The sequence below is a fragment of the Trichechus manatus genome, unplaced genomic scaffold (assembly GCF_000243295.1).
Source record: "Trichechus manatus latirostris isolate Lorelei unplaced genomic scaffold, TriManLat1.0 scaffold00024, whole genome shotgun sequence".
NCBI lineage: Eukaryota > Metazoa > Chordata > Mammalia > Sirenia > Trichechidae > Trichechus > Trichechus manatus.
In genome coordinates this window covers 20,006,136-20,030,139 of record NW_004443960.1, presented here as the reverse complement: position 1 = coordinate 20,030,139, position 24,004 = coordinate 20,006,136, and the positions used below count along the sequence as shown (strand labels likewise).

The 24,004-nt window shown below is 41.3% G+C and overlaps 1 protein-coding gene across 1 annotated transcript in view; it reads right to left on the bottom strand.

Annotated features, from left to right (window-relative positions):
- VWA3A (von Willebrand factor A domain containing 3A) overlaps positions 1 to 24,004 on the bottom strand; it is a 61,328-nt gene that overhangs the window by 24,984 nt on the left and 12,340 nt on the right. The window contains exons 6-14 of the mRNA XM_004373455.2: positions 21,487 to 21,585; positions 19,939 to 20,045; positions 17,832 to 17,957; positions 17,379 to 17,487; positions 17,052 to 17,117; positions 4,170 to 4,295; positions 1,997 to 2,132; positions 1,788 to 1,891; positions 409 to 489 (exon numbers count right to left, since the gene is read on the bottom strand). Coding sequence (XP_004373512.1) covers positions 409 to 489; positions 1,788 to 1,891; positions 1,997 to 2,132; positions 4,170 to 4,295; positions 17,052 to 17,117; positions 17,379 to 17,487; positions 17,832 to 17,957; positions 19,939 to 20,045; positions 21,487 to 21,585 — 954 coding nt within the window. The remainder of the gene's footprint in view (positions 1 to 408; positions 490 to 1,787; positions 1,892 to 1,996; positions 2,133 to 4,169; positions 4,296 to 17,051; positions 17,118 to 17,378; positions 17,488 to 17,831; positions 17,958 to 19,938; positions 20,046 to 21,486; positions 21,586 to 24,004) is intronic.

Here is a 24,004-nt window from a genome sequence, read left to right as displayed (position 1 = left end):
ATACACAGTGAGTGACTGCTCAAAGAAGGCCAATTAAGGGGTCTGTGAGGGAAGGGCGTAGACCCCAATTGGCATGGTGTGTCAGAGCCATGGGTACCCAGGCAATATAAACATTCTACTAAATCATGGGAGAGTCTGCCACAAGACCAGGAAGAGTAGAGTCAAAGTATCCCATTGCCTCAAAGTGGGGAGGAAGGAGATCTTGCCCCAAAAGATTAGAGGTATTTGAGGTGTCCTGGTCCCTGCCCAGTGAGGAGGGTATATCCAGAGGTCCCTGTGGGGAGGGTACACTGGCTCTGTTTACAAGAGGGATTTCAGCCAATGACTTGGTGTCTCCACATCCCATGGTGTCTTCCTCCCACCCTCCTCCCCACACCCTTATCTTGACTGACTGGGTCTCTCACTGACCTGGTACTCATAGAGGAAGGGTGGGTCCACGTGAATGTTCTTCACTGTCCCGTCGTGCCACTCAAATTGTACCATTGCCTTCTGCACTCCAACATGGGCAAGAGGGAGGGGAAGATGAACAGAAGCAGATATGGAGAAGGGACTGTAAGTTTAACTTAAACACTGTCTTCCTGATCAGATGCACAAGAGGGAAATGGACTCTGAGCACATCTGCAGTCAGATCACCCCTCAGCAGCAGACGGCCTTCAGGAGAGCGGTCCCCTGAATGAACCATGCTGACATCAAGCCAGGCTGCCTTCTCAGGAGGCTCTTTTGCACATCCGAGTCCTACTTATAAGATACAATTGGAGGGTTTTGGTAATAGACAGCAGTGTCAGAGATCTGAAAACATACTGGCCATGGGTTCTTAGGTTTGGAACCCAGCTAGGCCTTCATGGACAGTTTGAAAATCCAGTTTGTTCATCCTGTTCTTTCATCTTTCACCAAGCCATCATGTCCATGTCCCTAACTAACACTCCATTCATGTAGTCTTTCATCCATCCATTGCAAGAACTATACATCCCTCACTCCGTCCCTCTTTCCTTTTATTCTCCCATCTTTCCACAGTTGTTTCTATTCACCTATTATTCCTTCCTTCCATTTCTCCATCCTTCCACTCTTTGTTTAATTTTTGCTTTCATCCTTTCATCTATCCTTTATTCCATTCCTGTCATCCATTTTCATTTCTCCTTCCATACTCCCATCGATTCATGCTTTTATCCACATATCCCTCCATTTACCTATTTTCCATTCATTCATCAGTATTTCCATTCATGTATTCATCCATCCTTCTTTTCATTCTTCTTTCTATCCTTCCTTCCATCTACCCACCCACTCATCCACCTAGTAAATATTCATTGACTTCTTGACTGTCAATTAACAATTGTCAATTGTTGGGGATACACTGTTGGAGAAGAGATTCTCTTAAAGGGCTCATACAGTCTAGTGGGGATTTAGACATGTAAAAATACAAGCATATTAACATGTTACTGGAGATCTACAAGGTACAGTGGGGACACAAAAGACAGTGAGTCTGTTCTGAGTGGGGTGAAGGAAAACCTTCATGAAGGAGGTGACCATGGTACCAGATATATTCCCTCTTGCCCCATCTCCCAAGCTACGTTTTCAGATCTTTGAAAAACAGTAGTTACAGTAGCTTTGATGAGAGTTCTAGGGTTCTGACTGACAAAGCCTGCATCCCACGTCAGACTGCCAGGCCCCACACTCCTTGGTCTCCACTTTCTGACTCTTATTGCCTGAACATTTAAGACGACAGGAAATTTTGCAAAGGAACTGCCATGCAGAGGGCTGAAAAGAACGCTATGTCCTTTCTGAATTACCTCATAGATGGTTGATGATACCGTTTTCTGGAGAATAGGCACAAATTCCTCCACGGGAGAGAATGCGTTGGGTGCCAGAACCTGATACAGGCTTAACTTCTTGGCTGCAAAAATAGTGGGGTTTGAGGCACTCTTCATGAAGCCCCAAAGATTTCATGCCTTTTAGTTAGTCATCTGTGTCCTAGGTTCTGCCCTCTTTGGGGATTTACCTTTTAGGCCATTGATCTTTAGCCATTCTGCAGAAGTCTTGTCCAAGTTTGGGAACTCGATTGTGAGGGGGCCCTCATGTTTTGGGGGTTTAGGCAAGAGACTTGTAAGTGGCCCTTTTGCAATCTCTGTGGAAATCTAAATTAAATAAAAAGCTTCATTGCATAATCATATTTTACAGCTGGGAAGTCCTCAACCTCCCCTTGCTCCCCAACGCTGCCCCCCAACACACACACACACACACACACACACACACACACACACATACACACACACATTCTCCCCAAGTGAGCACCTTAAACATTATCTGATAAATTAAAGGCGGTTCCACCTTCCCCATCCTCTTTTCTGAGATTTCTGGAAGTTCTGAGGAAGAAGGAGATGTACCCATCAACTCCCTTCCTCCTTCATTTACCATCCTCCTTTCCCCTACCCTACCTTCCCACTGAGATAGCACCACAGACTGTAAGATGACGTATAGCCCCTCTCAGATGATGGGTTCAAAATGCTATGCTTCAGAGAACTAAAAACTAGTTCCTACAGAAAATCATTTAGGGAGGCCTGATCTAGCCCAGCCCCCTTTCAGAATGAAAACAAACAAAAACAAAAACAAAAAACCTAATGCTCTGAGAGGTTAAATCACATAGCTAGTGTATAAAGTCAAAGATGAGTAAAACAAAGGGCAGCAATTCTCAAACTTTATGAATTTTGCTATATCTGAGTACCACTGTACTATCATTTACTCAACATTTTTAAAAGAACATTAAGCATGTAACATTAAAGTTTTTTAATCATTATTTTTATTTAATTTTTAAAATTCACTCCCTTTTTGTTCTTAAAGAATTTTTTAAAAGATACATTGCTAGTATAATGAACTAGTTTTGAATGAAATAAGTACATAACATCTTAAAAATACATTAATCCATGTACCACCTAAAATCATCTTGCATACCACAAATAATACATACACTTCATTTGGGAAACTCCTGGTAAGGTTTTGGTGTCAGATAGACCTGGGTTCAATTCAAACTCAATCTATTTCTATCTATGTGATCTCAGGCAAGTAATTTAATCTCTTAATTTCCTCAAAATGGGAATAATAAAATACCTACTTCAGACTGTTGCTGTGAAGATAAAAGCATTAAAGGATTAAGCATTGTGCCTATCTTATGATGAAAAACCCATTGCCATCGAGTTGATTCCAACTCATAGCAATCCTGTAGGATAGAATAGAACTGCCCCATGCAGTTTCCAAGGCTGTAATCTTTACAGAAGCTAACTATCACATCTTTCTCCTGAGGAGCAGCTCGTGGGTTTGACCTTTCAGTTAGCAGCCTAGCGCTTAACCACTGTGCCACCAGGGCTCCTTACCTTATAATTAGCACTTAATAAATGAGAACTATTATAATTATAATCCTAATATTTATTATTATTTATAGATAATCAGTAGAAGAGCTGGAACTAAAATTTAAGATCACTGTCTCTCAGTCCTGTGTTTCTTTCACCACACCCAGACAGGTCAAAATGCCTAGTCCTTTCGAGCCCACCTAGGGACGCCAAAAAAAAAAAAGAGAAAAGCCTGGTCCCTCACATTCATGTTTCACTCAATGAACCTGTAAACCCAGTCTTGGTTCCCTTCTATCCATAGTTAAGTTTTCTGTGCAGTCTAAACAGCATATAGCGTTTAAGGTGTTTGTGTCCATAAGCTGGCTGAGTTATCTTGCCAGTGTTAAATTAACCAAGTCACCAAGCAAGGATGTTTGCCCTAAACAAGGTGCTGGCATAGTAAAAGATGATCTTTATGACAGCCTGCTCCATGTGGTTGAGTTTTTCATCTCAAAATTTCTCTCCAAATTGGGGGGAAGGAGAAGAGACAGTGACAGGGTGGAGTGGGTGACTAGAGCCTGCTGGTTTTTCTCTGAAATGAATTTTTCAGTTAGAAAATCCATCAGGATCCTCCTGGCACTATGAAAAGCCCACCCAACCCCATCCAACTCAGAGCTATGGGGTACAGCTGGAAGGGGGTTTGCCTATTTCACTTTCAGGAAGTGATATACTTCTACAGCTGTGCCCTCTGAGACACAGGTTGAAAAGCAGGACGGAGTGAGGGTATCCCATGACAGGTCTGCTGAGTGCCTTTGGGAGGGTCCCAAAATCTATGCTCACATGACCTACCTCCTTCATCGTGCTGGCGAGCTCCTTATAGGGGCCGCTGTGGCACAGGGCTTGGATGTGTTGGAGCAGGCTCTGGGCCTTCTGGATTTCTGCTAGGAGCTCATCCACGTCCTGGCTGGTACAGATCTGGGGGATGGGAACAAGCAGTCCTCCAGAAGTCACTTGGCTACTGGCAGTGGCCAAGGCAGGAAAGGGCAGGAAGCAAAGTCAATTCCCAAAGCTGTGTGGCAGACTGTTTGGGCCACGTAAACTGGGGTCCATGTGCCAGAATAAGCCTGCAAACATGTTTGTTTCATTTTTCAGGCAAATGAAACCAACAGGAAAGACCTCCTGGGGATCAGTTTGTGTCTATCTGCTCCCCCTTACAGTCAGCACTGCTGACTGAGGCTGCTGCTGTGTGCTGGGAAGCAGGCATCTTGAGTGGAGGCTACACCCACAGCCAACATACTATGGGGTGGGCTCTGATAGCAACAAGGCAGACCTCCTTGGAGGTCCATTTGGAGTGTGACTACCTCTCCCTCAACTGGTAACTGTTGGCTGCTGGACTGATATGAACTCCTAGAGAAGGTTCCATACAGTGGAGTCAGGAGGTGGGTCACCTAAGTGAAGACCAATACCCCAACCACCATAGGGCCACTGGGGCTCTGAAACAAACAAGACAGATCTCTTGGAGGTCCTTCTGGGGAGTGCTAGCCCTACTTCTTCCTGAAACAAAGGAAAATCTGCCTGTGCACCCTTGAATTCCAGCTCAGATATAATCAGCCCCCACAGAGCAGGGAAGGAAACTTCAGGCAAAACTAGAGGCAACACTCAGCCCTGAAGAAGGCTCTCTGGGTGTAGGTTTGTTGACTAAAAACATGATTGCAAAATCAGAGAAGGAGGGGAGTAATAACCAGAGAGAGGGGACTGCACCCCTTGGTGATCAGATTGATTAGTACACGATATCTCACCTGAGTGGCAATGCCAGCTGGTGGACATACTGGCCAGAGTGTGTTCTCTGGTATGTTTGGGAGAGACTGAAAGTTAAAAAACGAGATCTGGAACTTTGAATCCCAATTAATCCCAATTATCACATACAGGGAGAGGAAATGGTAAGCAAAGGCTGAAGGCTCTTCCCACATAAGAGTTTCTTGCAGAAAGTCATGCAGGCAAAAACACCAAATACTGGGAAAAACAGAAAGTTAACACCCTCAAAAATTTCAAAGCCCCAACAAAAAATCACAAGACAAACAAAGAACAGAGAAATAATGGCCCATCCAAATGAACATGACAAAGGGAGTGAAAGTGCATCTAGGGATGACTGAATAATGAAAAAATGGAAGAATATAACATTAAACATAATTAAAGAACTAAGGGAAAACATAGACAAAGTGCTAAAAGAAATAAGGAAAACAATGCTAAAACAAAATGAGAATCTAGAAAAAGAGATATTGCAACTGAAAGGGACAATAACTGAAATGAGAAACACAATAGAAGGGCTTACAAAAAGACTTAATCAGGCAGAAAAAAGAATCAGAGAATTAGGGGATAGGATAGTTGAAATTACAGACACTGAAGAGCAACAAGAATGGAGGCTCAAGAAGGCTGAACACAGTTTAATGGGATTATGGGAAAACAAGAAGAAACCTAATATACCCATCATGGGAATTCCAGAAGAAGATGAGAGAGAGAAAGGAACAGGAAGAACATCTGAAGAAATAATGACAGAAAATTTCCCCAATCTGATGAAGGACATCAAAGAGCCCCAAGCAAGATAAACCCAAAGGGATCTATACCAAGACACATAACAGTTAGGCTCTCAAAAATTACAGATAAGGAGAGAATCCTGAAAGCAATGAGAAAGAAGCAAACAGTCACATACAAAGGATCTCCAATAAGATTAAGTGTCAATTTTTCCTCAGAAATACTGGAGGCCAGAAGGCAATGGAATAATATATTTAAAGTGCTGAATGAAAAGAACTGTCAGCCAAGAATACTATACCCATCAAAACTATACTTCAAGGATGAGGGTGAAATTAAAACATTTTCAGACAAACAGAAGCTGAGAGAGTTGATATCTACCACACCAGCCCTACAAAAAATACTGAGAGTTCTGCAGATGGAAAGGAAAACACACTAGAAAGTAATTCAAGCTACACATAAAAAGAAAGTTCCCTAATAAAGAGAAATGCATGGAAAGTATAAGGCCTAGTAATAAGGTATTCATGCTTGATAATTCTAAATGTTTTGTCCTTCATGTTTTTTAATAACAAATATATAAAAGGCAAAGATAGAATTATGACACAGGACACATGAAATAAAAAGATGTAATTAGTGATAACAACAACAAAAGAGGGGAATAGAGGAATGGCATAGATACAGAATTTCCTGTATGTTACTGAAGTTAAGTTGGTACCAACTTTCCCTGGAATGTTATAAGTACAAGCTCTTAAAAGTAATATTCATAGTAGCTGCTAAGAGAATATATTAAAAACATACATAAAAGGAAAGGAGAAGGGAACCAAAAAGGACCACTACAATAAACCAACAAAACACAAAAGCAAGCAGTGCTCAAGGACAAAGACAAAGAAGGCTTAAGACACACAAAAAACAAATAACAAAATGGCTGAAGTAAGTCACTTCTTAGCAGTAATTACAGTGAATGTAAATGGACTAAATGCTCCAATAAAAAGGCAGAGTGGCAGAATGCATATAAAAAAAAATGATGCAACTATATGCTGTTTACAAGAGACACACTTTAAACCCAAGGACACAAATAGGTTGAAAGTGAAAGAATGAAAAAAAAATATTTCATACAAATAATAACCAAAAGGGAGCCAGGGTGGCAATCTTAATACAGGCAAAGTAGACTTTAAGACAAAATCTGTCCAAATATATAAAGATGGACATAATATAGTGATAAAAGGGTCAATTAATCAAGAAGATTTAACTATCATAAATATATATGCACCCAACACTGGGGCACCTAAATGTATAAAGCAAACATTGATACAATTGAAGGGAGAAATTGATACTATTACAATAATAGTTGGAGGCTTCAATACATCACTTTCAATATTGAACAGAACATTTAGAAAAAAGATCAACAAGGAAACAGAGGACCTGAATGACACTATAAACCAACTAGACTTAACAGATATATATAGAACACTCCACTCGACAACAGCAAAATATACATTCTACTCCAGTGCACATGGATCATTCTCCAGTAGAGACCACATTTTAGGTCACAAAGCAAATCTTGATAAATTTAAAAAGATTGAAATCATACAAAGTATCTTCTCTGACCACAAGGGAGTGAAGCAAGAAATCAATAACAGAAAGAAATATGGAAAATACACAAAAATATGGAAATTAAACTATTAAACTACCAATGGGTCAAGGAAGAAATCACAAGTTTCTTAGAGTCAAATGAGAATGAAAGCACAACATACCAAAACTTATGGCATTCAGCAAAGGCAGTACTCAGAGGGAAACTTACAGCAATAAATGCCTACATGAAAAAAGAAAGATTAACAGCCTAATTTGACAACTTTAGGAACTAGAAAGAGAAGAACAAACTAAGCCTAAACTTACTGAAGAAAGGAATAACAAAGACCAGAATAGAAATAAGTAAAATTGAAAACAGAAAAAAACGATAGAGAGAATCAATAAAATCAGAAGTTGGTTCTTTAAAAAGATCATTAAAATTGACAAATCTTTAGCCAGACTGACAAAGAAAAGAATGCAAATAACCAAAATAAAAAAAGAAAGAGGGGACAATACAACTGACCCAATGGAAATAAAGAGAATTATGATAGAATAGTATGAACAACTGTATGGCAACAAACTGGATAATCTAGATGAAATGGACAAACTCTTAGATGCACACAACCTACCCAAACTGACTCAAGAGGAAATAGAAAGTCTCAGTAGACCCATAGCAAGTGAAGAGATGGATTCAGGGATCAAAAACCTCCTCCTCACACCAAAAAATAAAGGTCTGGGACCAGATGGCTTCACTGGGGAATTCTACCAAACATTTAGAGAAGAATTGACACCAATACCGTTTAAACTCTTCCTAAAGATAGAGAAGGAAGGAATACTCCTTAATTCATTCTATAAAGCAAACATAATGTGATACCCAAACCAGACAAAGACACCACAGGAGAAGAAAACTACAGGCCAATATCTCTTATGACTATAGATGCAAAAATCCTCCACAAAATACTACCAAACAGAACCCAACATCATATTAAAAGAGTCATACAACATGACCAAGTGGGTTTATTCCAGGAATGCAGGGATGGTTCAACATTACAAAATCAATTAATGTAATACACTACATCAATACAACAAAGGAAAAGAACCACATGATCATCTCTATGGATGCAGAAAAAGCATTTGATAAAATCCAACACCTTTTCTGATGAAAACCCTAAAGAAGACTGGAGTAGAAGGGAAATTCCTCATTATGATTCAGGGCATATATGAAAAGCCAACAGTCAACATTATACTTAATGGAGAAATACTGAAAGCTTTCCCCTTGAAATCAGAAACAAGACAAGGGTGCTCGCTCTCATCACTTCTATTCAATATTTTATTAGAAGTCCTAGTCAGAGCATAAGACAAGAAAAAGAAATAAAATCTATCCAGATTGCACCAGAAGATAAACTTGACAACTGAGAGCTCCTAAAAATTAAACACTTACTCTCATCAAAAGACTTCACCAAAAGAGTAAAAAGAGAACCTACAGACTGGGAAAAAGTTTTGGCTATGATATATCCAACAAGGGTCTAATTTCTAAAATCTACAAAATACTTCAACACTGCAACAACAAAAAGACAAGTAATCCAATTTAAAAATGGACAAAGGATATGAACAGACACTTCACCAAAGAAGACATTCAGGCAGCTAACAGACACATGAGGAAATGCTTGCGATCATTAGCCATTAGAGAAATGCAAATCAAAACTACAATGAGATACCATCTCACCCCGATAATTCTGGCACTAATCAAAAAAACAGAAAATAATAAAGTTGGAGAGGTTGCGGGGAGATTGGAACTCTTATGCACTGCTGATGGGAATGTAGAATGGTACAACCACTACGGAAAATCACATGGCAACTCCTTAAAAAGCTTGAAATGGAAATACCATATAATCCAGCAATCCCACTCCTAGAAATATATCCTAGAGAAATAAGAGCTGACACACAAACAGACATATGCACACCTATGTTCATTGCAGCATTATTCACAAGAGCAAAAAGATGGAACCAGCCTAAGTGTTCATCAACAGATGAATAGATAAATTATGGTGCATACACACAATGGAATATTATGCAACGATAAAGAACAATGATCAATCTGAGAAACATCTCACAATATGGATGAATCTGAAGGGCATTATGCTCAGTGAAATAAGTCAATCACAAAAAGACAAGTATTGTATGAGACCATTATTGCAAAAACTCAAGAAAAGGTTTACACACAGAAAAAAATCTTTGATGGTTACGAGGGAGTGGAAATCACTAACTAAAGAGTAGACAAGTTAACTTTGGTGAAGGGAAAAACAGCACACAATATAGGGAAATCAGCACAACTTGACCAAGGAAAAGTCATAGAAGCTTCCTAGACACATCCAAACACCCTGAGGAACCAAGTTACTGGGGATGAGAGCTGGGGACGATGGTCTCAGGGGACACCTAGGTCAACTGGCATAACATAGTTCATAAAGAAAATGTTCTACATCCTACTTTGGTGACTAGCCCTCTAAGATACATCTATTGGTCTCCTCCTGTCCAGAGCAAAGGAGAATGAAGAAAACCAAAGACACAAGGATAATATTTGCCCAAAGGACTAAATGACCACATGAATCACAGCCTCCACCAGTCTGAGCCTAGAATAACTGGATGGTGCTCAGCTACCACCACCAACTGCTCTGACAGGGATTCACAGTAGACGATCCTGGACAGAGTGGTAGAAAAATGTAGGACGAAATACGAAATCTCAAAAAAGATCAGACTGACTGGTCTGAGAGAGACTAGAGGAACCCCTGAGATCATGACCCCTGGATACCCTGCTAACTCAGAACTGAAGCTATTCCCAAAGCACATTTCTCAGACAAACATTAGACAGGCCTACCAAACAAATGCTAACATACATGAGGAACGTGCTTCTTAGCTCAGTCAAGTATATGAGGCCAAGTGGGCAACATCTGCCCAAAGGCAAGATGAGAAGGCAGGAAAAGACAAGAAAACTGGATGAATGGACACGGGGAACCCAAGGTGGAAAGGGGAAGAGTGCTGACACATTGCGGGGATTGCAACCAATGTCACAAAACAATTTATGTATAAATTTTTGAATGAAAAACTAATTTGAGCTATAAACTTTCACCTAAAGCACAATAAACTTAAAAAAGAAAGGTATCCAGATTGGAAAAGAAGAAGTAAGATTATCTCCATTCGCATATGATCTTATGTATAGAAAATCCCAAAGAATCCACAAGAAAACTTGTAGAGCTGACGGAGGAATTTAGCAACGTTGCAGGGTACAAAGTCTACAAACAAAAATCAGTTGAGTTTCTATACACCGGCGATGAGAAATATGAAAGTGAAATTAGGGAAACATTTCCATTTACAAAAGCATCTAAGAAAATAAAATACCTTGGAATAAATCTAACCAGGGACATGAAAGACTTATACAATGAAAACTATAAAACACTCTTGAAAGAGATGAAAGATTTCAATAAATGGAAAGATGGTCCATGTTCATGGATTGGAAGACTTAATATTGTTAAGATGTCAATACTACCCACGGCAAGGTATAGTTTCAATGCAATCCCGATCAAAATTCCAACAGCTTTCTTTACAGAAACTGAAAAACCAATCCTCAAATTTATATGGAATGGCAAGAGGCCCCATATAACTAAAACAAGGTTGAAAGAGAAGAACAAAGTAGGAGGACTCATACTTCCTGATTTTAAAACATACTAAACAGCTACAGAATCAAAACAGCCTGGTAGTCGTATAACAATAGACACATAGACCAATGGAATAAAATTCAAAGTCCAAAAATAAGCCCACACATTTATGGTCAGTTGATTTTTGACAAGGGTGCTAAGTCCATTCAATGGGGAAAGAACAGTCTCTTCAATAAATGGTGCTGGGAAAATTAGATTTCCACATGCAGGAAAATGGAACAGGATCCAAGCCTCATACCATATACAAAAACAAACTCAAAATGGTCTAAGGACCTACATGTGAAATCTGAAACCATAAAATTCTTAGAAAAATAACCAGGGGCAACGCTGTCAGGCCTAGCTTTCAACAATAGATTATCTAATACAATAACAAAAGCACAAACAGCATAAGACAAAATAAATAAGAGGGACTCTATAAAAATTAAAAGCTTTTGTTTATCAAAAGTCTTCACCAAAAAAGTGAAAAGACAAGCTACCAATGGAAGAATATCTTTAGAAACCATAAATCTGACAAGAATCTAATAACCAAAATATATATGAAACTTTGACAACTTAACAAAAAAAGACAACCCAATCATAAAATACGCAAAGGACTTGAATAGACATTTCCCCAAAAAGGACATTCAAATGGCCACCAAACACATGAAAAGATGCTCAGTGTCATTAGCCATCAGAGAGATGCAAATCAAAACTCAATGAGATACCAGTTCACTCTCACTAGGATGGCTAAGAAAAAAAGAAAATAAGAAATGTTGGAGAGGATGTGGGGAAATTGGAACCCTTATCCATTGCTGGTGGGAATGCAAAATAGTACAGCTGTTGTAGAAAGCAGTGTGGTGGTTCCTCAAAAAACTACCAGTAGAACTATCATATGACCCAGCAATTCCACTCCTTCCAAAAGACTTGGAAGCAGAGACTAAAAAAGAGACTTGTACACCAATGTTCATTGAAGCACTATTCACAATAGCCAAAAGGTGGAAACAACCTAAATGTCCATCAGCAGATAAGAGGATACAAAATGTGGTATATACATACTATGGAATACTACCCAGGCAGTAGGAGAAATGAAGTCTTGATATATGCTACAACATAGATAGAACTTGAAGACATTATGCTGACTGAAATAAGTCAATCACAAAATGGCAAATATTGTATGACCTCATTTATATATTAAAAAAAAAACAAAAGAAAAGGCAAACGTATAGAGACCAAAGTTTATTAGTGGTTACCAGGGGCAGGAGGGAGTGGGAAAAAGGGGGTTAAGAGTGATGGAAAAATCACATTGATTAAGAGTACGGCTGGTACAGCTGATTATTGTAATTGCTGTCAGTAAGTTGCACACCTGTAAAAAGCTGAATTGGCAAAAGTTGTGTGATATATTTACAACAAAAAAAAAAAAAAAAAAAAGAGTAGCTGCTGAGGCTGCTTATGTACAACCAAACACCTCATGGGATTTGGTTCCTTGGCTTGGAGGTTTAGGGTCATGGTTTCATGGGACATCCCAGTTAATTGGCCTAATGATGTATTTAGTGCTTCTGTTCTGCCTCCTAGTTCTCTGTGTAGTGCCTGAGGTCTTAAAAGCTTACAAGCGGCCATTCAAGGCACAACAATTGGTCTGTATTTGCTTGGAGCAACAGAGGAAGAAGGAGAGTCAAGAATAGGAGGAGAACGTGGAATGTGTGGCTAATTGCCTCCATGAACAACTACGTCCTTTGCCATGAGACCAGAAGAACTGGATGGTGACTGGCTAACATTACTTAATATTTTTATCAAAGATTCCATAGAAGAATCCTGATCAAAAGGGGGAAAATACAGAACAGAATTTCAAATTCTCACAGACTCTAGACTTTCTGGAGCCATGTAGGTTGGATGAACCCCCAAAACTATTGCCCTGAGATAATCTTGAAACCTTAAATCAAAAATATCTCCCAAAGTCATCTTAAAACAGAACAATAGTTTAGCTTAACTAGTAAATAACATTGACTTTGAGCATTATGCTCTTTTAAGAACTATCTATATGGAATCAAACTGACAACAGCAACTCAAAAGATTAGATGGGAAACTTAGTGGGCAGTGAGTTTATGTTAATGAGGAAGGAACAACTCAGAAATCGAGGGTGAGAATGGTCACACAACTCTAAGAATGTAATCCATGTCACTAAATTGTACAAGTAGAAACTGTTGAATTGGTGTATGTTTTGCTATGTGTATTCTCAACAAAAACAAAATCAATAAAATTTAGGGAAAAAAAATTTTAAAGAGCCACTTCACACCCACTAGGATGGCCATAATAAAAAATTAAACAAACAAAACAAGTAAAAGAACAAATTTTGGTGAGGATGTGGAGAGTTGGAACCCACCTACATTGCTGGTGGGAATGTAAAATAGTTCAGCTGTTGTGGAAAACAATTTGGTGGTTCCTCAAATGGTTAAACACAGTGTTACTGTATGTTCCAGCAGTTCTACTCTTAGATATATATCCAAGAGAAATGAAAACATATGTCTAAACAAATACTTGTATATGAATGTTTATAGCAAATGTCCATCAGTGTATGAATGGATAAACAAACTGTGGTATATATGTACAATGGGATATTATTCAGCCATGAAAAGGAATGAAGTACTGATGCATGCTACAACATGGATGAACATCGAAAACATTATGCTAACTGAAAGAAGCCAGACAGCACAGTACACATACTGTATGATTCCACTTATATGAAATGTCCAGAATATGTATATCCATAGAGAAAGACAGCAGACTGGTGGTTGCCAGGGGCTGGGGAAAGGGAGGAAGAGGGATGATTGCTTAATGGATATGGGGCTTTATTTTGGGGTAATGAAAATGTTTTGGAACCAGATAGAGGTGGTATTTGCACAGCATTGTGAATGTACTAACTGCCACTGAACTGTTCACTTTAAAATGGTTATTTTATGGTTAGGTGAATTTCACCTCAAAAAATGTAAAGAAAAAACTTTAAATCCTTATTTCTGGCTCTTCCTGAAAAATCAGAAGACCTGGCAACACTGGGATGGCATTCTAACAGCACAACATTTGACAAAAGCTGAGTAGCAACTTCCCTGTTTAGATGGGGAAGTGCTATCCAGTTTACCATGGTCCCCACCACTCTGTGTTGTCCCCATCAGAGAGTCAGTTATAGTCCTGTCATCCTTGCATTGTTGTTTTCCTCATATTAAAGAAGAAAATGAAAGACTTTTTATATCCATATCTTCATCAAGAGTGGGAAAACATTATCTTAGGTGAAGGGAAGGACAACATACACTACAGGGGAAGTCGGCACAACTGGACTAAACTGAAAGCTAAGAAGTTTCCTGAACACAACAAAACACTTCAAGGGACAGAGTAGCAGGGGTGGGGGTCTGGGGACCATGCTTTCAGGGACATCTAAGTCAACTGGCATAACAAAGTTTATTAAGAATATGTTCTGCATCCTACTTTGGTGAGTGGCGTCTGGGGTCTTAAAAGCTAGCAAGCGGCCATCTAAGATGCATCAATTGGTCCCAACCCAACTGGAGTGAAGGACAACGAAGAACACCAAAGACACAAGGAAAGTATTAGCCCAAGAGACAGAATGGGCCACATAAACCAGAGACTTCATCAGCCTGAGACCAGAAGAACTAGATGGTGCCCGGCTACCACCAATGAACATCCTGACAGGGAACACAACAGAGGGTCTTTGATGGAGCAGGAGAAAGATGGGGTGCAGGACTCAAATTCCAGTAAGAAGACCAGACTTAATGGTCTCACTGAGACTGGAGGCACCCCAGAAAACATGGCCCCTGGACTTTCTATCACCCCAGAACTATAAAAATTTCTGAGGCCAACTCTTCAGACAGGGATTAGACTGGACTGTGGGGCATAAAGTGATACTTGTGAAGGATGTGCCTCTTAGTCAAGTAGATACATGAGACTAAATAGGCAGCTCCTGTCCAGAAGCAAGATGAAAAGGCAGAGAGGGTCAGGAGCTGGTTGAATGGATGCAGGAAATCTGAGGCGGAAAGGAGGAGTGTGCTGTCACAGTATAGGGAGAGTAACTAGGGTCACATAACAATGTATGTATAAATTTTTGTATGAGAGACTAACTTGAATTGTAAACTTACACTTAAAGCACCAAAAAAAAAAAAAAAACTTGGGAAAACGTTAGATAAATCAAGAGGACCACAGGTCTTAAGAGGAACTTAAAAGGTTAGATAGGAAACTCAGGGGGCAGCGAGTTTATATTAATGGCAGGGGGACAACTTGGAAAAGAAGGGTGAGAATAGTTGCACAACTTGAAGAATGTAATCAGTGTCACTGAATTGTACATGCAGAAATTGTTGACTTGGTGTATGTTCTGTTGTGTATACTCTCAACAACAACAAAAATAAATTATTTTAAAAAAAGAGAGAGAACCACCAGTCTTAAGAGAAAATATTTCTTAAATTGGCCAGCTTCATTCATTTCTTTTCCCTTCCTGGACCCTAAAGTCTTCCATTCCTACAAACAGAATGTGGACAATGAGGTAACAAGAAGGAGTCTGTCCAAGGAAAATGTTGGCTGACCTTGGTTCCCTGGTGTGAAATGCTAACATTTGTGACACTTGAATATACTTGTAGGATGCAAATATTAATTTATTTATGGCTATTAATGACTAGTCAACAGATGATTCAGTTCTTTAAAAAAAATTTTTTTTGTGGTCTATATACAAAAAAACGTTGCCAATTCAACCATTTTTACACCTACAATTCAGCAACATTAATTATGTTCACCATATTGTGCAACCATCACCACTATCCATTCTCAAATTTTTTCAACACCCTTAACATAAACTCAGTACCCCTTAAGAAATATCTCCCCATTCCCCCACCCCCCACCTACCTCTGATAACCACGAATAAACTTTTGTCCTATTCATTTGCCTATTCTAGATATTTCATATAAGTGGGATCATAGAATATTTGTACTTTTGTGTCTGACTTATTCCACTTAGCATAATGTTTTCAAGGTTCATCTGTGTTGTAAGCATGTGTTATAGCTTCATTTCTCTTTATGGCTGAATAATACTTCATTGTAAGGATATACCGCATTTTGTTTATCCATTTATCTGTTGATCAACACTGGGTTGTTTCCACCATTTGGCTATTGTGAATAATGCTTCAATGAACGTTGGTGTGATGATGAATGGATTCTCAATCTCCCAAATCTAACTACACAAGTTTGCTAATCGTTACCTCCATGTGGACATGGGATGGATGATATTTAGTTATTAATTGGGACAAGGACACTAATGGATGCATTGGTACCACACTGATGGTTCATTCTGCCCTGCTGTGGATCCCCTGCAGTAGCAGGGGTCTGTCTAGGAGAGAGAATAGAAGCAATTGTGTCAACTCAGTGCTTTAGTGAGGGCAGAGGTGGTGGTGGTGCGGCCATGCTAATGGCCATTGGATAATGATTCAGGATTCTACTAGTTAGGGTTTAAAAGGCATCTGGACTCACAGGCATGCATGCAATCAACTCATCACACACTTCCACCCAAGAATTTCTTGTGACTTGTATATTGTCCCTGTTCTTCTCATATATTCATATTTTTATTGTGGTAGAAATATATAGAACAAAACATTTGTCAATTCAATGTTTACATGTACAATTCAGTGACGTTGATTATCTTCATCATGTTGTGCAATCATCACAATGATCTGTTTCCAAATTATTCCACCACCTTTAACAGAAAGTCAGTGTCCCCTAAGCAGCCTACATATTCATTTTAACCTGGTTTTACCTGGTAAACCCCACTGAGTATGGGTGGGGGAGAGAGAAAGCAAGCATGTAGCATGAGCTGTCCTGGCCCAGATCACCCTGGGCACAACTTAGAGGCAGGCAGGGAGGGAAGGAGAGGGACAATGTGCGGAAGGGCTTACCTCTGTCTCCGGGCTGTAGCAGTGGTAGTAGCCCCCAACAGCTTCTGCGAGGTTCTTTAGGACAGCCTGCAGGGATGGTGACAGGGTCAGCCCTCACCAGGGCAAGGCCAATACCCTAACAATCCTTCTTCTTGACAACCTCCCAACTATCCAATGCTTCCCATTTGACCAAAGGGAAAGCTAAGTGCAGGGAGAGGCAGAGGAGAGGAGGGAGATGCACGTACTGGTCCACAGCCTGGAGCCCTGTCCAGGAATGGAGTTTCAAAGGCTGGTTCAGCTCACAATCACCAAATCCAAGAAAAACCTTGGAGAATGTGGGGTACTCACCAGGGGCACCTGATTGTTGCATTTGTAAGTGATGGTATGGATGATGATGTCCCTTCCCATGGTGGACTGCTGGATGTAGTCAGACAGGATTTCAGAGGACTGATTTGGGCTGGGGAGAAGAGGAAGAAAAGGGGGACTTCAGGTCAAATCAGTCTGAGAACATTCCAGAGCAAAATGGTAATTCTCGGGGGGCAGCTGTCAAATCTGACCACCTTCGTCCCAGGCCACCGGTGTAAGATGTCAGGCCGAGTGGACCTCAGCCTAACCTGCCCTGGCCTCCCTGCCCCCAGGTGCTGCTTCCTCCCCAACGTCTGTGGACGGGCAGCCTGTGCAGGTGACCCTTTCCTTGAGCACGTGTGAAGAAGAGTCACGCTCGATGATCTTTTCTCACACAATGGATTGGTTCTTTGATCCCCTTCATGTAGTCTGTCATGACTAGGAAAGGAGACCTACCAGCTTCCCATTATGATCACCAGAGAATTCAGGCCTTTTATAGTGAAGATTTTCTTCAGGGCTTGTAGCACATTGGTGCCTCCTTCGGGCTGTAGTTTCTTCACCCAGTGCTTGAATTCCTGGAGGCTGAGAAGATAATAATGGAGACAACAACAGCAACCTAATCCATAGTCCTCTTTCTAGGTGCCAGGCCCGGTACAAATGCTGGATCATTGAAGCCTAGTAATAACTCTTGGAGGTGTGTACCACTATTCCGCTCTTGAGAGGAAGACCACCAGCTGTGTCTGAGTTTCTCATACTGTGGTAGCTTGCAAGTTGCTGTGATGCTGGAAGCTATGCCACTGGTATTTCAAATACCAGCAGGGTCACCAGTGGTGCACAGGTTTCAGCAGAGCTTCCAGACTAAGACAGATTAAGAAGAAAGTCCTGGTGATCTATTTCTGAAAATCAGCCAATGAAAACCCTATGGATCACAATAGTACTGTATCAGACTTTCTTGCTTTGGACATGTCATCAGGAGGGATTAATCACTAGAGAAGGACATCATGCTTGGTGAAGTAGAGAGTCAGCAAGGGTGAGGGAGACCTAAATGAGATGGACTGGCACAATAGCTGCAATGATTGACTTGAATATGCTGGTGACTGTGAAGATGACATAGGACTGGGCAACGTTTTACTCTGTTGTACATGGGGTTGCCGCGAATTGGAGTCAACTCGACGGCAGCTGGCAACAACAGAGACTAGGAAACTGAGTCTCAGAGTTGGTGACTTGCCCAAGGTCAGGTCTGACTGTAGAACCTAAGCTTCTAGCCACTCTGCTATTCGAGGGTCTAGGGCTAAATAACCCTACAAGGGCTCTAAGAGTCCGCGCTGTGCAGCTACCTCCCCAGTGGGATGCGATGCACCCCACTGGTGAGAGGGAAAATGACTTAACCTAGTGCTTTCTTTGTTCAGTTCATTGTGTGGTGCTAGTGAGAGAGTCCTGCTCTCTTCATGTCTCTTTCAGTGCGACAAAAAAGGAAATCTCAGCTTGGTGCTAATAAGTCTTTCTTTATTGTAACAGTCAAGTCTCTTTTTCAAAAAGAGAACAATGTAGTACCTAACACACGGCTGGTGATCAAGAATGTTCTTCCTTCATGGAAAAGAAATTTCTACTTACTGGTATAAGTAAGAAAGCTCTTGCAATCCTCCCTAAAAACTAGTTCCCAAATAAAAGATCAGTTAAACATGTTATAGTACATCGATGCAGTAGAATACTATGAGGCCGTTAAAAATAATGAGGTTGTTGTTGTAAGCTGCTGTCGAGTCGGCCCCTAACTTATGGTGACCCCATGCACAACAGAACAAAATGCTACCTGATCCTGTGCCATCCCCATGATGGGCTATGGATTGGACGGTTGTGATCCATAGGGTTTTCATTAGGTTTTTGGAAGTAGATCGCCAGGCCTTTCTTCCTAGTCCATCTTAGTCTGGAAGCTTCGCTGAACTTGTTCAGCAACACTTGAGCCTCTACTGACGGGTGGTGGCTGTGCATGAGGTGCAGTGGCCAGGAATCAAACCTAGGTCTTCCACATGGAAAACGAAATTCTACTACAGCATCACCACTGCTTCCTTAATAATGAGGTAGCTATGTATGTATCGATAGAGAATGATATTCAAGACCTAGTAGGTGAAAAAGCCAAGGTGCAGAACAGTGTTATGTGCCTCTGAGAGGTGAGATTGGGAGTCTGGGGTCAGAGGGTAACTCACTGGCCATTATTTATCCTTTTGTACCGCTTTGATTAAAAAAAAAAAAAAGAAAAGAAAAAACATGAGCATGTATTATTTTCATAATAAATAAAGCTGCCTTTGCTAGTTCGTTGAATAGAAATGGTGTCCTGTGGTTGTTTTGTCTTTCATTTTGTGGATCGTTCATGAGGATGTACATTTTTCCAAAAGTTGTTGGCTACCTGTGTTTCCCCTTTTGTGAATTGTCTCTTTGTACTCACTTACCTATTGGGATCCTGGGGTTTGCACTTTATTCATACAACAAAGACACTAACACTTAAGGAAGAAAATGAACAAATAAACATCCTTGCAGAGGCAGGATGGGCGGGGTAGCCACTCACATGGAGGCACTGACTTCCACGGGGTCTGGCCAGAGGGCCCTGGTGGTGGTGTCGAAGGAGAGGACATACAGCTTCTCCTTGTGGCTCAGCTGCTCATCAGTGAGGCTCTGCCGGACAAAAGGACAGCACTGCTCCCAGAGCCAGGGGGCAATGAGAAGCCTGGCTTCCCCTCTCTTGCCCTGGCTGGCTCCCAAGGGCTTGGGTGTGAGCTGTGCTGAAACAGGGCCGCCTGAAGCTAGGTTTAGCACCCCAAAGATGACATCTACTTCCCGCCCATTGTGTCTCCTAGCTAAGGACGCTAGCTGTTCATCCCAGCTTGTTCCATGACTGTGTGGCTGGTGGGAGTGGGACATGGGTCTTCCAACCACCCTGACTGTGCCCTCATTCACTTCCACCTTAGGGCTGCTACACCCTGGATCGTGGGGTGTGGGTGCAATGAGTCTTAGCTGCCCATCTCAGCATGCACTATGGCTGCACCCTCGGAACTTAACTGTGGCACCCAGGCAGGAAGGACAGAGGCCAGGGGCAGTGGTTTCTCTCCTAGGCATGTAATCTGGGGATGGAGTAATGGGGTGATGGGTGCGACAGCAGCCTGTTTAACACTCTCAAGCAGTAGCTGGTAAGTAGCCAACAGTAAAGATAACTCCTCCCTCTTCTTCCTGGCCACCTTGAAATTTCACCTGCATGCTACCAACACGAGTCTTGCCCTGGCTAATATTAGATCCATTGGTGGACTTTGACCTTGTCATGAAGGGGAACCTGTACTGACAAAGTCCTGTTCCCTGACACAGGCTGAGACCAGTGACAGGGGACAAGTCTGGGTGAGCAGTCCATGTTGAACCCTATGAAGGGTCCTTGAACAGGCTATTGCTGCTATGGTCCCCATGCAAAGCTCTAGGGGTTTCCATAAGAAAACAGCCCCTCCATGTTACTTCACAGAGACTACAGAGGTTTTCTGTGTGCCAGGCTTTGTGCTGGGCACTCTAGAGGACAGTGCCTAGTAGGTGCCATTTCCACTTTATAGAGGAGGTAGCTAAGGCACAGAGAGATTAGGTAACACGGTCGCATAGCCCAAAAGTGGTGGAGGTAACTGGGATTTGACTCCAGCATCTGACTCTAGAGTTCTTCGCTTCCCTGTTACAGACTCTGACAACGCGTGTCTTCTCCAGGGACACACCAAAGAAGCTAGAATAGCTCCTCCTTCTAGAAAAGGCCGGGAAGGCCTGTTCTACGGTATGCTGGAGTCAGTCTCCAACTGATTCCCGTCTTCACATCCTCTTTCCAGGGAACCACGGGCTCCTGAGGCACGTTCTAGTTGGTAGGTACCCCAATGGTGAGAATATTAGAAGTTCACACTGCAGCTGAAAATGATTCTGTGGTTGGGTTTCTCACAACTCAACACACTTCTCTAACTGTAGGCGTTAATTAAGTGTGAACTGTTCTTTATCAGACACATTTTGCATTTGCTATAATAACAAAGCTCTTTAGCGAGCTCACGAAGGTGAGGGGAGGGGTGGTTCCAGGTATTTCTCTGTGCCAGAGACTTACCATAAGGTCATTTTGAAACTCTTCTTTCTGAGGACCACTGCTGACCACTGACAAATCAATGAGAAGGCCGACTCTGGCCCCCTTGATGAGGCCAAATGCCTAAAACCAAACAGAGCATTCTGAAATAGCAAGCACAAACAACGTTGTGCTTCTCTTAAACCTTTCGCTAAGCAGGTCCAAGTGACAGTGCGAAAATTCTCACCTCAACAGGAAGAAGCAGATGGAAGTCCCATTTTATACAGGAAAAAGCAAAACCTGATATCCTGACTTTAGCTCTGGGCATTATCTGCTCCTAATTTGTGACAGTCTACTATTTAAAACTTTTTCTCCCCTAATATTTATCATCCATTCTTATAAAAGTAACACGTTCATTACAGAAAAGTTGGAAACTATAGAAAAGCATCCTTTGTTTGTAGGATATAAAGTTTGGTATCTAATTACATCAACTTATCTCATTTAATTTCTTTATATTCTTACTTATTGTCTGCCTGCTTTACCACTCAAAGGCAGATGTGCTATGCTCACTGGCAGCAATGGTATTTCTGTGAGTGTCTCATTACGCTTCTAACTGCCATTGGTTCCTATGTGCCAATGCTGTTTGATTTCACACAGAAGTTTTCATCCTGTTATAGCTACATCATGAGTTGGAACTTTCATTCATGTGAAACTGATAGTTCTCTCGGGGCAGTAGTTTCCATGTGATGCTTTTTGCCTTATATTTTACTTTAATGGACACCTAGTTTTCCTGTATAATTCTCTCTTGATTGAGAAACTAGAGAGGTTTTTCTCTATGCCAGACTTTGTACTGGGCACTTTACTGCTCGAACTCCTTTCATCCTATGGCAACAAATCTCAGAGATGACTATTTTATATCTTCTCGTCTCTTCTCATGCCTCCAACATTCCTTTCTGAACTGTCTCAGCAAACAATTTTGCCTCCAATCTCACTGAGCAACCAGAGGAGAATTTTTTTGTATCTTCCCACTGCAGAATCTACCAACCTCACTGCTGCTGCGTCTTTTCCCGGTTACATAGGATCAACTACCTAAGGCCAACTCTTTGACTTGTATAATGGATCCTATCCCTCTTGCCTAGCCAGGGACTTTGCTTCTGTAATCATCCTTTCTCCTGGATCATCAATTTCACTTTATCTATTGTATTATTTCCATCACCATACAAACAGGCTATAACATCAACCATCTTCAGAAAGAAATAAACCTTTCAAGACCCCACCTCTCTCTCCTGCTACCACCTTATTTCTCTACATCCTGTTATAGCAACACTTCCTTCTCTCCTACTTCCTCTGGTACCCACTCAAATTAGGCTCTCACATCACCACTCTTCTGAAACCACACTTGTCAAGGTGATAAATAACCAGGAGTCCCTCTTGACAAAGTCAATGATCAAATCTAAATTCTCAACTTTCTCGAACTTTGACAAGCATATGACACAGTTTGACTGTGATAAGAATTTGACAACTTGAGGGAGGGTGAGGGCTATTCACTAACTAGACAGTAGATAAGAATCATCTTAGGTGAATGGAAGGACAGCACATAATACAGGGGAAGCCAGCACAACTTGTACAAGGAAACATCATGGAAGCTCCATAGACACTTCCAAACTCCCTGAGGGACTGAATTGCTGGGCGGGGGTGTGGGGACCCTGCTTTCAGGGAACATCTGTGTCAATTGGCATAACAAAGCTTATTAAGAAAATGTTCTGCATCCTACTTTGGTGAGTGGCGTCTGGGGTCTTAAAAGCTAGCAAGCGGCCATCTAAGATGCATTGGTCCCAACCACTTGGAGTAAAGGAGAACGAAGAACACCAAAGACACAAGGAAAGTATTAGCCCAAGAGACAGAATGGGCCACATAAACCAGAGACTTCATCAGCCTGAGACCAGAAGAACTAGATGGTGCCCGGCTACCACCAATGAACATCCTGACAGGGAACACAACGGAGGGCCCTTGATGGAGCAGGAGAAAGGTGGGGTGCAGAACTCAAATACTAGTAAGAAGACCAGACTTAATGGTCTCACTGAGACTGGAGGCACCCCAGAAAACATGGCCCCTGGACTTTCTACCATCCCAGAACTGTAACAATTTCCAGGCCAACTCTTCAGACAGGGATTAGACTGGACTGTGGGGCATAAAGTGATACTTGTGAAGGATGTGCCTCTTAGTCAAGTAGATACAAGAGACCAAAGGGGCAGCTTCTGTCCAGAGGTGAGATGGGAAGGCAGAGAGAGTTAGGAGCTGGTTGAATATTCATGGGGAATCAGGGGCAGAGGGGAGGAGTGTGCTGTCGCAGAATGGGGTGAGCGATTGGGGTCTCATAACAATGTATGTAAAAAAAAAATTTTTCTGTATGGGAGACTAACTTGAAATGTAAACTTCATTTAATTACAACAATAAAAAAATAAAAATAAAAAAAAAGAATTTGACAACTTGAAACATTTAGTGCACTTGGCTTTCAGGATACCACGTTCTCCTGCTTTTGCTTCCTTCTCACTGGCCAGTC